This window comes from Erythrolamprus reginae, chromosome 7 (genome assembly GCF_031021105.1).
Source record: "Erythrolamprus reginae isolate rEryReg1 chromosome 7, rEryReg1.hap1, whole genome shotgun sequence".
Taxonomy (NCBI): domain Eukaryota; kingdom Metazoa; phylum Chordata; class Lepidosauria; order Squamata; family Dipsadidae; genus Erythrolamprus; species Erythrolamprus reginae.
Genome location: NC_091956.1, coordinates 77,991,509 through 78,006,206, shown reverse-complemented (window position 1 = coordinate 78,006,206; position 14,698 = coordinate 77,991,509). Strand labels below are relative to the sequence as shown.

Here is a 14,698-nt window from a genome sequence, read left to right as displayed (position 1 = left end):
CAATAAATATTTTGGGGGGGATTTTTTTCAGGTGGCGCTGCATGCTTGTGGAGTTGCAACGGATATGGTCATTGAACACTGTATCAAAGTTGGTGCTGCATTTGTTATCTCTCCTTGCTGTTACGGCTTCATACAGAATACATCCAAGTTTGCATTTCCACAAAGGTCAGTTGCCTTTCCAATACATTAAAATGTACATTATTTTACCAAACATCTAGAACTGCATTTTGGGTATACTGGGTAAAAGCTTTGTCACGTAATAGAGAAAATAGAAAATCCAAGCATTATGTTTAACAGCTGGTATTTAAAAATGTTTAAAGTTGCTTACAAATTATATCGAAGTATTTCAGCTTGTGTTACTTAAGAAAAATACAAGTTACTAATGCTGTGTGTTATGCGTAAAAGCAGTACATAGTCCCAAATCACAGAATCCCAAAACATACAATTGGAAGGAGTCATTTTGTTTATAAAACCCATCTCCTCAATGGTGAAATCTTGATTAAAGCATCTCGATAAATGTCTATCTGACTTCCACTTGAAGAGATCCAGTGTAGCTCATTGGTCTTATTTTTGAGAAACCTGTTTTCTAAACTTTCCGTTGGATTCTACTTTCCTGTGCCTTAAATCTGTTCATCTGGGTCATGCAATCCGAACCAACAGGTCCTTGTCTCTCCTTGTGATGTATGTTCATGTTTATGAAGAATACAGGCTATCCTTCCATTGTCCTAAAAAATAAAGAGGCCCAATTTCTTCTAACACTCATAGGAGGCTTACGGGATCCTTTGATCATTCCTTCTCAGAACCTATTCCTTCCTATATTGTGGACTAGGTACAATATTTAAACTGTATATAATATGGCAGAATATTCCTTCCTGCTGTTTGGAAATTCATCTTCTGTTGAGGCAGCCTAAAATTACATCACCCCTTTTTTCTTTCATATACAGTGATACATCATCTTACAAACGCCTCGTCATACAAACTTTTCGAGATACAAACCCGGGGTTTAAGATTTTTTTGCCTCTTCTTACAAACTATTTTCACCTTACAAACCCACCGCCGCCGCTGTGATGCCCCGCCTCCGGACTTCCGTTGCCAGTGAAGCACCCGTTTTTGCACTGCTGGGATTCCCCTGAGGCTACCCTCCATGGGAAACCCCACCTCCAGACTTCTGTGTTTTTGTGATTCTGCAGGGGAATCCCAGCATCGCAAAAACGAGCGCTTCGCTGGCAACGGAAGTCCGGAGGTGGGGTTTCCCAGTGAGGGGAGCCTCAGTGAAATCACAGCATCGCAAAAACACAGAGGTCCAGAGGTGGCGTTTCGAGGATTTCGGTGTTTTTGCGATGCTGCGATTTCACTGATGCTCCCTTCGCTGGGAAACCCCACCTCCTTACTTCCGTTGCCAGCGAAGCGCTCGTTTTTGTGATGCTGGGATTCCCCTGCAGCATCGCAAAAACACAGAAGTCTGGAGGTGGGGTATCCCATGGAGGGGAGCCTCAGGGGAATCCCAGCAGCACAAAAACCGGTGCTTTGGCTGGCAAAAGGGGTGAATTTTGGGCTTGCACGCATTAATCGCTTTTCCATTGATTCCTATGGAAAACATTGTTTCGTCTTACAAACATTTCACCTTAAGAACCTCGTCCCGGAACCAATTAAGTTTGTAAGACAAGGTATCACTGTACTTCATTTTTTTGCAACTACTATTCCAAGATGTTTTCCACAAATAGTGTTACAAGTGAGATATCTACCATTTGATTATATTAAGCTTTAATTTCCCTTAAAATTAAGGACCCCAACATTACATGGTCACTTTGTTCCGTGTTCCTCCTACTTTTTATTTCCTGAAAACTTTTCCCTATTGGTTGGTATGAACTTAGCGTTTCCTCCCTCTGAAGAAAAAAAATCTGTTAGTAAGACAAGTAAAGAATCTTTTGGAATAGTTTCCCAAAAGAGGCCTGGATGGTTGAAATCCTATTGTTGCTCTTGGAAAGATTTAAGATTTATTTTAAAATAAGTTGTTCACATTTTCTTTTTTTTAGTTGGTAGACGTTTGGGGACACTAAGAACAATAATAGCAATAGACTTAATAACGCTTCCTGGTGTTTTGCAAAACCCTCTAAGCATATTTGTTCTTCCACTTATTCTAATCAAGATGGTCTCCATAGCATTCCCATGTTGATTCAGTTGAATTTGTACAAAGGAGTGAATTACAGTGTTCCCTCGATTTTCGCGGGGGATGCGTTCCAAGACCGCCTGCGAAAGTTGAATTTCCGCGAAGCAGAGATGCGGAAGTAAATACACTATTTTTGGCTATGAACAGTATCACAAGCCTTCCCTTAACACTTTAAACCCCTAAATTGCAATTTCCCATTCCCTTAGCAACCATTTAGATTATTACTCACCATGTTTCTTTATTAAAGTTTATTTAAAAAAATATTTATTAAAAGTGGATGATAGTTTGGTGATGACATGAAAAACCGTGGTATGGGGGGGGGGGAAAACGCAAAGTGTTTTTTAATTACGGTAATATTTTTGAAAAACCGTGGTATAGACTTTTCACGAAGTTCGAACCCGCGAAAATCAAGGGAACACTGTACTTCTCTTCCTTCTACAGCACATAAATATTTAACTGAGCTAAAAATACAGTGATCCCCCGGGTATCGTGATCCTGATCATTGCGAACGGCTATATGGCGATTTTTCAACCCGGAAGTCAAAACACCATCTGCGCATGCGCGCCCTTTTTTTCTATGGCCACGCATGCGTAGATGGCGCCGGGCAGATCAGCTGCTGGGCGGCTTCCCTGGGTCTTCCCCCTCTTGCTGGCGGGAGGGTGAGCAAACTCCTCGCTGCCGCTCGCCCACCCTTCGCCCGCCCACGCCGTTCGCTCGCGCCGCTTCCCAGCTGAGTCCTGAAGCGAATTGGCTTCAGGACTCAGCTGGGAAGCGGCGCGAGCGAGCAGCGCGAGCGAACGGCTTGTCCGCCGCCTGCCTGCCCGCGCGCCCGCCGCTCGCCCGCCCTTCGCCCGCCCACGCCGTTCGCTCGCGCCACTTCCCAGCTGAGTCCTGAAGCGAATTGGCTTCAGGACTCAGCTGGGAAGCGGCGCGAGCGAACGGCGTGGGCGGGCGAAGGGCGGGCGGGCGCGCGGGCAGGCAGGCGGCGGGCGGACAAGACAAGCGGCGGGCGCGGCAGCAGCGAGGAGTTTGCGTGGGCGGCGGGGAAACCCCAATCTTCGGCTCCTCGCTGCTGCGGCGGAAGTAAAAACACCATCTGTGCATGCGCAGATGGTGTTTTTACTTCCGCAGCGCTACTTCGCGAAAAACCGATCATTGCGAGGGGTCCTGGAACGGAACCCTCGCAATAATCGGGGGACCACTGTATACACATTTTTAACCCATCCCACCACAAGATTCAGTTTAAAAGTTCTTCTAATGAAACATGAATTGAAAGTAATTTTTTACCACTTCTTGAGAGTTGTTAAACCTTGTGCCAGAAGCCCATTATTTAGACGATTCAGATAGTGGTGCCTCAAACCATTTTTTCCTGTCAACACCATTTGCATAGCCAATCATTTCACTTGTGGTTTTCTAATTTTATTCTCCAGACTCTTCTGTTGCAATCTTTGGGGAATGTATTCTTGCAGATCTTATCATGTCTGCATAGCTATGGAAAGATAAGGCAACAAGTGCAACTATTTTAAAATATTCCTGTGGATTTTTTTCCAGGAACATTTCCAATCTAAGTTTTTAAGAATGCAGCATAGTTTTTAAAAAAAACCCTGAACTATCATTTTTAGAGGATAGTGCACTAAATAAAGCATGTTTTTGGTGCTTCTCTCTTCTATTACTGTGCAACAACACAATGGCTTGATTAAGAATTTGTTCAGCATTTAAAATAAGATCTTCTTTTCTGTTATAGCCATCAGTTCAAGAAAGTACTGTCATACAAGGTAAGTTAAATATAAGCTTTGGGTTTAGAATTTCATTATGGAGAGAGGGGGTAGCACAAGCAAGAGGTATGTACACACAGGCACTGACACAAGATGCGCACATCCCATGGGACTGGCTCAGCTCCTCTGGGCTCTGCCTCCAGAGGTGTTTTTAAATGTTTGGTGTTACATAGAAACATAGAAGACTGACGGCAGAAAAAGACCTCATGATCCATCTAGTCTGCCCTTATACTATTTCCTGTATTTTATCTTAGAATGGATATATGTTTATCCCAGGCATGTTTAAATTCAGTTACTGTAGATTTACCTACCACGTCTGCTGGAAGTTTGTTCCAAGGATCTACTACTCTTTCAGTAAAATAATATTTTCTCATGTTGCTTTTGATCTTTTCCCCAACTAACTTCAGATTGTGTCCCCTTGTTCTTGTGTTCACTTTCCTATTAAAAACACTTCCCTCCTGAACCTTACTTAATCCTTTAACATATTTAAATGTTTCGATCATGTCCCCCCTTTTCCTTCTGTCCTCCAGACTATACAGATTGAGTTCATGAAGTCTTTCCTGATACGTTTTATGCTTAAGACCTTCCACCATTCTTGTAGCCCGTCTTTGCACCGTCTTTGTCAATATCTTTTTGTAGGTGAGGTCTCCAGAACTGAACACAGTACTCCAAATGTGGTCTCACCAGCGCTCTATATAAGGGGATCACAATCTCCCTCTTCCTGCTTGTTATACCTCTAGTTATGCAGCCAAGCATCCTACTTGCTTTTCCTACTGCCCGACCACACTGCTCACCCATTTTGAGACTGCCAGAAATCACTACCCCTAAATCCTTCTCTTCTGAAGTTTTTGCTAACACAATGCAATACTCAGATTGAGTATTCGTTTTCCCCAAGTGCATTATTTTACATTTGGAAACATTAAACTGCAGTTTCCATTGCTTTGACCATTTATCTAGTAAAGCTAAATCATTTACCATATTACAGACCCCTCCAGGAATATCAACCCTATTGCACACTTTAGAGTCATCGGCAAATAGGCAAACCTTCCCTACCAGACCTTCCCCTATGTCACTCACAAACATATTAAAAAGAATAGGACCCAGAACAGACCCTTGTGGCACACCGCTTGTAACCTGTCTCTGCTCAGGATACTCGCCATTAACAATGACTCTCTGATGTCTATGCTTCAGCCAGCTTGAAATCCACTGAACTATCCAGGGATTAAGTCCAATCTTCACTAATTTATCTATCAGCTCTTTATGTGGAACCGTATCAAAGGCTTTGCTTCAACCTTAAACTGTCTACCGTGGACCTCACCCCATTCCTAAGAGGTCCGTAAAGGTGGCGTGCATAAACACCAGCGTGCCTACCGTCCCTGTCCTACCCTCCCCATTTATTTGTATTCATTTCCTTCATTCATGTCCATATTCACGCCTGCTATCTTGTACATGTTTGACAAACTAATAAATAAATATATTTTTTTTAAATCCCACAAATCTGAAGGGCTTTAACCTTAGCATGCCTTCCCATAGCAGGGTTGGAGGACCGATATTTTTTTTAAAAATACCATATGAGCTGAAACTGTGCTACTGTGGACAATGGGCCATGGAAAGAAAGTCATTGAATATTGCAATCATAAGAAAATAGCAAATTCGGAAGTTAAGAAAACGTGTCATAGTGAAACATTGCAGGTTCTAAGAAACAGATTGTTTTCATAAATATGCAACAGGTTTTTTTTAAAGGACATTTGTGCCAGGAAGACATTCCAAAATCAATCCAATTTATTTGTAGCATTTCATGTGAATCTACACCAGATGGTGTCCCAATTCCAAGTTTATATCTTACCACTTGGTTGTATCAGCACTAATGAAACCATTTCCAATTTGGATTGATATGCTTTTAATTATCCCTGTGAAGTCAACTTGGGGGCTAGACATTGTCATACGCTCGATAGTTTATCCCAACGTGGTGTTTTTTTAATTAATCAAATGAAAACTAAAAGCATTTTAATTTTTTTTGTTCAAAACGGTAGTAACAACAACCCAGAATAAAGAAGTGAAATCAAATTCTAACACAGTGTATGACAATGTCTAGCCACCAAGTTGGCTTCACAGGGATAATTAAAAGCATAGCAATCCAAACTGGAAAGGTTCTCATTAGTGCTGATACAACCAAGGGGTAAGATATAAAATTTTCTATTTTGAATTACACTGTTAAATAATGAAGGCACACAATAATAATGATAATGACAATGACAATGATAATAAAAAATTAATAATAATAATAATAATAATAATAATAATAATAATAATAATAATAATTGATAGGATTTGTATGCCGCCCGTCTCCGTAGACTCAGGGCGGCTAACAACAATGATAAAACAACATGAACAATCCAATAATAAAAAACAACTAAAAACCCTTATTATAAAACCAAACATACACACAAACGTACCATGCATAACTTGTAATGGCCTGGGGGGAAGGAATATCTCAACTCCCCCATGCCTGGTGGTATAAGTGAGTCTTGAGTAATTTACGAAAGACAGGGAGGGTGGGGGCAATTCTAATCTCCGGGGGGAGTTGGTTCAAGAGGGCTGGGGCCACCACTGAGAAGGCTCTTCCCCTGGGGCCCGCCAAACGACATTGTTTAGTCGACGGGACCCGGAGAAGGCCAACTCTGTGGGACCTTATCGGTCACTGGGATTCGTGCGGTAGCAGGCGGTTCTGGAGGTAATCTGGTCCAATGCCATGTAGGGCTTTAAAGGTCATGACCAACACTTTGAATTGTGACCGGAAACTGATCGGCAGCCAATGCAAGCCACGGAGTGTTGAAGAAACGTGGGCGAATCTTGGAAGCCCCACGATGGCTCTCGCGGCTGCGTTCTGCACGATCCAAGTATCTGGAATAAGGGAGGCACAAAATAATAATAATAATAAGTGGAGTAAAGCCCTTCTCTCTTCCGAAGAAGAATAGCCAGTGAAGAAATCCTGCAGTTTTCATTTGCAATTATAGTAGCTGTGTCCAGTTTTGACTGAGTCAGAGGAACATTGGGTTAATTTTCCCTTACCTCCTTTTATTGACTTTCAGTATACAGTGTTCCCTCGATTTTCGCGGGTTCGAACTTTGCGAAAAGTCTATACCACGGTTTTTCAAAAATATTAATTAAAAAATACTTTGCGGATTTTTTCCCTATGCTACGGTTTTTCCCGCCGGATGACATCATATGTCATCGCCAAACTTTCATTCGACTTTAATAAATATATTTTTTTTATAAACTTTAATAAATAAACATGGTGAGTAATGATCTAAATGGTTGCTAAGGGAATGGGAAATTGCACTTTAGGGGTTTAAAGTGTGAAGGGAAGGCTTGTGATACTGTTCATAGCCAAAAATAGTGTATTTACTTCCGCATCTCTACTTCGCGGAAATTCGACTTTCGCGGGCGGTCTCGGAACGCATCCCCCGCGAAAATCGAGGGAACACTAATCCAAAAATACAATGCAGAATCTTCTGATAATAATTTTTAATAGAACCACAGGTAAACCTCCATTTTTGGATACACCCATTAATATAATGATTTTTGTAGAGTTAAAAAAAATTGCTTGCGACCTTTTTTGTGTGCTTGTGTTTTATTCTAGGAGCACATGATTCTTTGCAGATTTGCTGATCAGACAGCTGTCCAACTACCCCCTGAACGCAGGCAGATAGGTATGCTTTTCTGTAGATCAGCTGTTATGGGATTATATACACTGTGTTTGGTGATGTGATTAGCTTGCTATTAATTAGAGCAGTGATTTTCAACCTTTTTTGAGCCATGGCACATTTTTTACATTTACAAAACCCTGGGGCACATTGAGAGGGAGGAAGGGCGGCTAAAAAAAGTTTGGACAAATTTTTTTTCTCTCTCTTCCTCCCTTTCGCTCTATTTCTCTCTCCCTCCCTCTTTCTCTCCCTTCTTTTTTTTCTCTTTCCATCCCTCTTTCTTTCTCTCTTCCTTCCTTCCTCTCTTTTTTGCTCTTTCTCCCGCCCTCCCTCCCTCTATGTTTTTCTCTCTCCCACCTTCCCTCCCTCTCTTTCTCTTTCTCTCTTTCTTTCTTTCTCTCTCTTTCTTTCTCTCTCTCTTGCTTTCTTTCTCTCTCTTGTTCTCTCTCTCTCTTGCTTTCTTTCTCTCTTTCTCTTTCTTTCTTTCTCTCTTTCTCTCTTTCTTTCTTTCTTTCTTTCTTTCTCTCTCTCTTGTTTTCTTTTTCTCTCTCTTGCTTTCTTTCTTTCTCTCTCTTGCTTTCTTTCTCTCTCTCTTTCTTTCTGTCTCTTGTTTTCTTTCTTTCTGTCTCTTGTTTTCTTTCTTTCATTCTTTCTTTCTCTCTTTCTCTCTTTCTTTCTTTCTCTCTCTCTTGTTTTCTTTTTCTCTCTCTTGCTTTCTTTCTTTCTCTCTCTCTCTCTTTCTCTCTCTTGCTTTCTTTCTCTCTTTCTCTCTGTCTCTTGTTTTCTTTCTTTCTCTTGTTTTCTTTCTTTCTCTCTTTCTTTCTTTCTCTCTCTCTTGTTTTCTTTCTCTCTCTGAGTTTCGCGGCACACCTGACCATGTCTCACGGCACACTAGTGTGCCGCGGCACACTGGTTGAAAAACACTGAATTAGAGGTTGTGACAAGTTCATTAAAAGAAGTTATAATAGCATATGTACTATTCCAATCTCTTATAAAGCATGCCTCCCTGTCGCCTCCTGTTTTCAAAATCTGTTTCCTGATTCTTCTGGTAGATGTAAAATAGGTGCTATCTGTGAAATGGATTTTCTGATAAGAATATCACACACAACCACAGGTTCTTCCTTGTGCTAAACGCTTATAACAGTGATGGCAAACCTATGGCATGTGTGTCACAGGGGGCATGCAGAACCTCTGGAACTTGAGGAAGCTGAAAAATGGGCCTGCTGGGGCCACTGGAAGTCAGTAAACAGGCCATATCCAGCCTCGGGGGGGTGGAGAGACCTTTTCCCCCCTCCCCAGGCGCCAAGAAAGCCTCTGGAGTCTGGGGAGGGCAAAAAACAAGCGCACTGGGCCCACCCAAAGTTGAGAAACAGAGGATCAAGGGGGATCATGCACGCATACACAGCCAGCATGGCAGCATATGGGTCACTGGGGGGCATTGAATTACGGGTGTGGGCACTCGTGCGTGCGCAGTAGGCATACACATGCTCTTTTGGCACCTGAGAAAAAAAGATTTGCTATCACTGGCTTTTAACATTGAACTGTTTCCCATAACCTATAAACCCATAAACAGTAACATGCTTTAGTATGGATCAGGGATGGTTTACTGCCCGGACGACGGGGAATACAGTGGGCTAGCGAAAATGGAGCTCCACCCCAGAGCACCCAATTTGCACTGAAAGATGTTGAAAGAAAATGCAGGGCATCCTGCATAAGCCATGCCCACAGTGTGGTAGTAAAAATTTTTGTAGCCCTTCACTGGTATGGATAGTATAGAAATCATTCTATCAAAATCGACAAACCAGACATAGCACTGTAAAGTTAAAAAATAAAATAAAATGAAGCATTATTTACAATAAAAAAAGATGTAGGCCAAACAACATAAATTATTAGGTTCATTTTAAGGCAGAAATTGCGGGTACTGGTAAGATCCTAGCAGTTTTCAAATAGTTGATGGCATAGCTTGACCAGGCTCTAGGTCACTGATGGCGAATCTTTTCGCCACTGAGTTCCCAAACTGTGCATGCATGCCCAAACGGAAAAGTATGTGTGCGCAGGATTGCCTGCATGCCAAGATCGGCAGCACAGCAAGAGGTAAGATCTTTAGTGAGCTTGTGTTTTGTCGTTTACAGCAGTGTTTCCCAACCGTGGCAACTTGGAAGATATTTGGACTTCAACTCCCAGAATTCTGGGAGTTGAAGTCCAGATATCTTCAAGTTGCCAAGGTTGGGAAACACTGGTTTACAGGGAAACAACGTCGTTTGTAGAAAGAAACGCCACGGAGATCTGACCTGGGGCAGTAGCGCACATGCTAGCAGAGGGCTCTGCATGCCACTTCTGGCACGTGTGCCATAGATTTGCCATCACCAATCTAGGTTTATCCTTAATTTATGTCTTTAAGACATATGACAAGCATAGCTACCCTGTTTCCCCGATAGTAAGACACCCCCGATTGTAAGACGTATCGGGGGTTTCAGGGGGGTCGGCTAATATAAGCCGTACCCCGAAAGTAAGACATATGTCTTACTTTCGGGGAAACACGGGGGGTATTGCCGCCTCCCTCTCATCTAGCTGTGCGCCGCCTCCTGCCCACGTCCGCACCGTCCCCCTCTCCATACGTCGCCGCGCCGTCCCCTGCACTTGTCACTGCCGCCTCTGCAAATTTACTCGGGCACGTCCCTACTCCAAAGAAACCTCCCCCCCCGGCCCGTCACAGAAGGTAAAATGCATATACACTAAAAAAACACATTTTACACAGTTTTTTTAGCTGTCAGTGCCCCTTTAACAATATAAGACATACCCCGAAAGTAAGACATAGTGGGGCTTTTGGGGATAAAAAGAAAGTAAGACACTGTCTTACTTTCGGGGAAACACGGTAGTTAGGAATCTTTATTGCATACCAATGTCTCACTAAGGATTGACTACTGTATGTTAGCATGAAAATACAGCTCCCTATTTATCCCCCCTCTAATTTTAGTTACAGTAGTTCTATCTCATCTCTTGGGTTCTCTGTAACAAATTCTTTGCCTTATGCCTATTAGTGTTGGAGCGTGGTGATTGTTTGATTATATCAAAGCTAATTGTTCTGCCTTGAAAAACTGACCGTTGACTAAATTTAATGCTGATTAGTTTGACTATTTTTTAAACTTTAAATGAATTTCTGTTGATTTATTGTAGCTTATTTTATGTTTTAATCAGTATTAAATGCCTTAGGAACCCATGCAGTTGAAAAATATTTGAAGTAAAATATTTGCAAAGTGTAACAGAAAGGAGTATCAGTTTGCTAAGAATCAGCAATGACTTCATGGTGCATAATTAATCAGGAGTTAAGAATGGAGATGGGTTTTAATGAAATTTTAACATACTAATAGAGTTGGAAGGGACCTTGGAGGTCTTCTAGTCCAACCCCCTGATGAGGCAGGAAAACCAATACCACTTGTGTTGGAGCATTCACAACTTCTGGAGGCAAGTTGTTCCACTAATTAATTAGAAACATAGAAACATAGAAGACTGACTGCAGAAAAAGACCCCATGGTCCATCTAGTCTGCCCTTTTACTATTTCCTGTATTTTATCTTACAATGGATATATGTTTATCCCAGGCATGTTTAAATTCGGTTACTGTGGATTTACCAACCACGTCTGCTGGAAGTTTGTTCCAAGGATCTACTACTCTTTCAGTAAAATAATACTTTCTCATGTTGCCTTTGATCTTTCCCCCAACTAACTAATTATTCTAACAATGACGTGTTTAGTTACAGACTGAATCACAGAGGTATTAACAACAGTACAATTGTTTGCTTTGACACCTGCATAAAATATCCAGCCTCTGTGCTTCAGAGTATACATAAGGAAATTCCAAGATGTTTTAACCTTTTGTATATTCTCAGTAAATCTGGCAGATTTTAAACTTAGCCAAATTATGCTGCTATCGACACAGCTGTGCGTTTGAAAGGTGTCATTCACCAATTGAGAATGAGCACCTTTTTCAATACTTTGGTGATAGAGAATGGAAATGTGTCACGTAAGGATGGGTGGAATGGCTGTGTCTTTGTGCACTTTTAAATGTTGGTTCAGCATTTCAGCAGTCCTTTCTCCCTCCATGGATAAAATAGGGAAAGGAGACATTTCAGAACCTCAACCGTCTTTCCCTCCCTCTAGCTTTTGTGTTCTTATTCTTGTCTTGTTAGTTCTGATGTGACACTTGACATTAGGCTCCATTAAAAGTCTTTTCTATTTCAGTCATCTTTCTTCACCTTTTAAACTTGTAGTTTTATTTTCAGATTACTGGAGGGGGGGGGGGTTGGGGGGAGGTCAGATCGGATTAGCACGAAACACATGTTTCCTAAAAAAAGGCACTAAAATACACTGGACTGCAGTTAAGCATAATCTTAACTAGTCCTCCCTGAAAGTAATGCTTTTTGAACCGGTGGGGCTCACTTTTGAATATTTAGCAAAAAATGCTTATTTATTTTATTTATTTATTTATTGGATTTGTATGCCGCCCCTCTCCAGAGACTCGGGGCGGCTAACAGCGACAATAAAACAGTGTACAATAGTAATTTGGTATTGATGATTAAAAATCAATTAATATAAAAACCAAACATACATACATACATACCATGCATGTGCTGTCCACTTGTTATATTTCCAAACCAAATTACTCTTCCAAAGAATATATTTTCTTTTTATTACTCTTCTGTTACTTCTACTTTTTCAGTTTATTAACAAAATAAAAATAGCTTATACACTATCCTGTCTCTGGATATGATTGTTATAAGGATTTATCTCTGTACAGTGTTCCCTCGATTTTCGCGAGTTCGAACTTCGCCAATAGCCTATACCACGGTTTTTCAAAAAATATTAATTAAAAAATATTCCGTGGGTTTTTTTCTATACCATGGTTTTTCCCACCCGATGATGTCGTACGTCATCGCCAAACTAATAATGTTTACAAATAAATAACAAAAAAAAAAATTATTGTTAATAAATAATTATGTTTATAAATATCAGGAACACTAAGTGTCTTATTCAATGGTGAGTACCAGTAATAATGGTGTGTAAATGGTTATTAAGGGAATGGGAAATGGTAATTTAGGGGTTTAAAGTGTTAAGGGAAGGTTTGTGATACTGTTCATAGCCAAAAATGGTGTATTTACTTCCGCATCTCTACTTCGCGGAAATTCGACTTTCGCGGGCGGTCTCGGAACATATCCTCCGCAAAAATCGAGGGAGCACTGTATACAGTATAAAGTGTGGTAGTTACCAGATGTATAAAAATCACTTGGACTGTATTGTCAAAGTGTAAAATGTTATTTAGACCAAAGACAGATTACAAAGTAGCATTCAAAGGTTTTAGTATTTTGTCAATAATTATTATATATTCTCCAGAAAACCAAAATACATTCCAATTTCCTCCCAACAATAAAACTATAGAAGAAGTGACAATGAGAGATTTCTGGCCCATGTTAAGCCAGAGCTCCATGTTCTGCACTCCACAATCTTGGAGTAAGCCTCCATGGTTGTGGAAGATCTGGAATTTGGGTCTCCCCAGGTCTAAATCTAACATTGTAACTGGCTTTCAGAATTTGAAAAGGATAGCAGATACAACATGGCATTGGGCCAGGATACATCCGGAACCGCCTTCTACTGCACGAATCCCAGCGGCCGATAAGGTCCCACCGAGTTGGCCTTCTCCGGGTCCCGTCGACCAAACAATGTCGTTTGGCGGGCCCCAGGGGAAGAGCCTTCTCTGTGGCGGCCCCAGCCCTCTGGAATCAACTCCCCCCGGAGATTAGAACTGCCCTCACCCTCCTTGTCTTTCGCAAATTACTCAAGACTCACCTTTGTCGCCAGGCATGGGGGAGTTAGGATATTCCTTCCCCTAGGCCATTACAAGTTATGTATGGTATGTTTGTGTGTGTGTGTGTGTGTGTGTGTGTATGTTTGGTTTTTATAATAAGGGTTTTTAGTTGTTCTATTAAATTGGATTGTTACATGTTGATTTTTATCATTGTGTTAGCCGCCCCGAGTCTGCGGAGAGGGGCGGCATACAAATCCAATTAAGTAAGTAAGTAAGTAAGTAAGTAAGTAAGTAAGTAAGTAAGTAAGTAAGTAAGTAAGTAAGTAAGTAAACAAACAAACAAACAAACAAACAAACAAACAAACACCATTTAGATTGCTTTAATTACTATAAAGTTCTGTGGAGTTTGGGCCTAGGATACCAGAGAAAGCTATATCCCTATGTGAATTATCTCATTAAAAATGTTATAATGCAATTGCTGCCAAAGTGTTTGTTTCTATATCATATAATATTACAACAGTTAGAAATATATACATATATTCTGTTCATATATTTTAGGTAAACAATGCATGGGACTGGTGGATCTTGACCGGGCTTGGAGTGTGGACAGAAGCAACTACTCAGTCCAAGTGATAACCATGGAACCACAGTCATGTTCCCCAAAGAATAATTTGATAACCGGCATCCCAGTTTAGTTCAAAGGCATTTCCATTAAGTTAAATTAATATTTCATTCTCTTGATCAAAGTGCAAATAACATTTTGAAAACTGGAAAGGAAACACTGTACATCTTGAATCAATTGTCTCCAGAAAAAGGAAGGAAATGCAGTAGGGGCTATCTTGCAAAGGTTCCTAATTCCTGCTTGAAATATGTGATTAAATGACATCTGGCTCTCCCAAAACGTTAATCAGTCTACATTATAAGAGCAACCAATATATATCCTTGGAAGAATGATTTCCTTTTCTATGAAAATTGGTCCTGCATGTTGGAAAACATATTTTTGCAAGGGTTCTGGGCTCATCAGTATAGATTTAAAGAACAAATCACCATATCTTTCAATATTTTACAATTATACTTTCTGTGCTCAGTTACAACTGTATTGCTGTACGTAACAAAGTACAGTGGTATCTCTACCTAAGAACGCCTCGGGGGTGCTCTCCCCTCCCCACTGCTCCTCCGTGTTGGTGTCATCAGAGGCATACTAACCTCCACCCCAGGCACTGGAAATGCCCATGTAACACCAA

General features: G+C 41.0%; 1 protein-coding gene across 1 annotated transcript in view; it reads left to right on the top strand.

Annotated features, from left to right (window-relative positions):
- GSTCD (glutathione S-transferase C-terminal domain containing) overlaps nt 1-14,355 on the top strand; it is a 28,328-nt gene extending 13,973 nt beyond the window's left edge. Inside the window, exons 7-10 of the mRNA XM_070758158.1 lie at nt 32-165; nt 3,915-3,945; nt 7,589-7,658; nt 14,013-14,355. Coding sequence (XP_070614259.1) covers nt 32-165; nt 3,915-3,945; nt 7,589-7,658; nt 14,013-14,149 — 372 coding nt within the window. The 3' untranslated portion in view covers nt 14,150-14,355. The remainder of the gene's footprint in view (nt 1-31; nt 166-3,914; nt 3,946-7,588; nt 7,659-14,012) is intronic.
- Nucleotides 14,356-14,698: the final 343 nt, after the last annotated feature.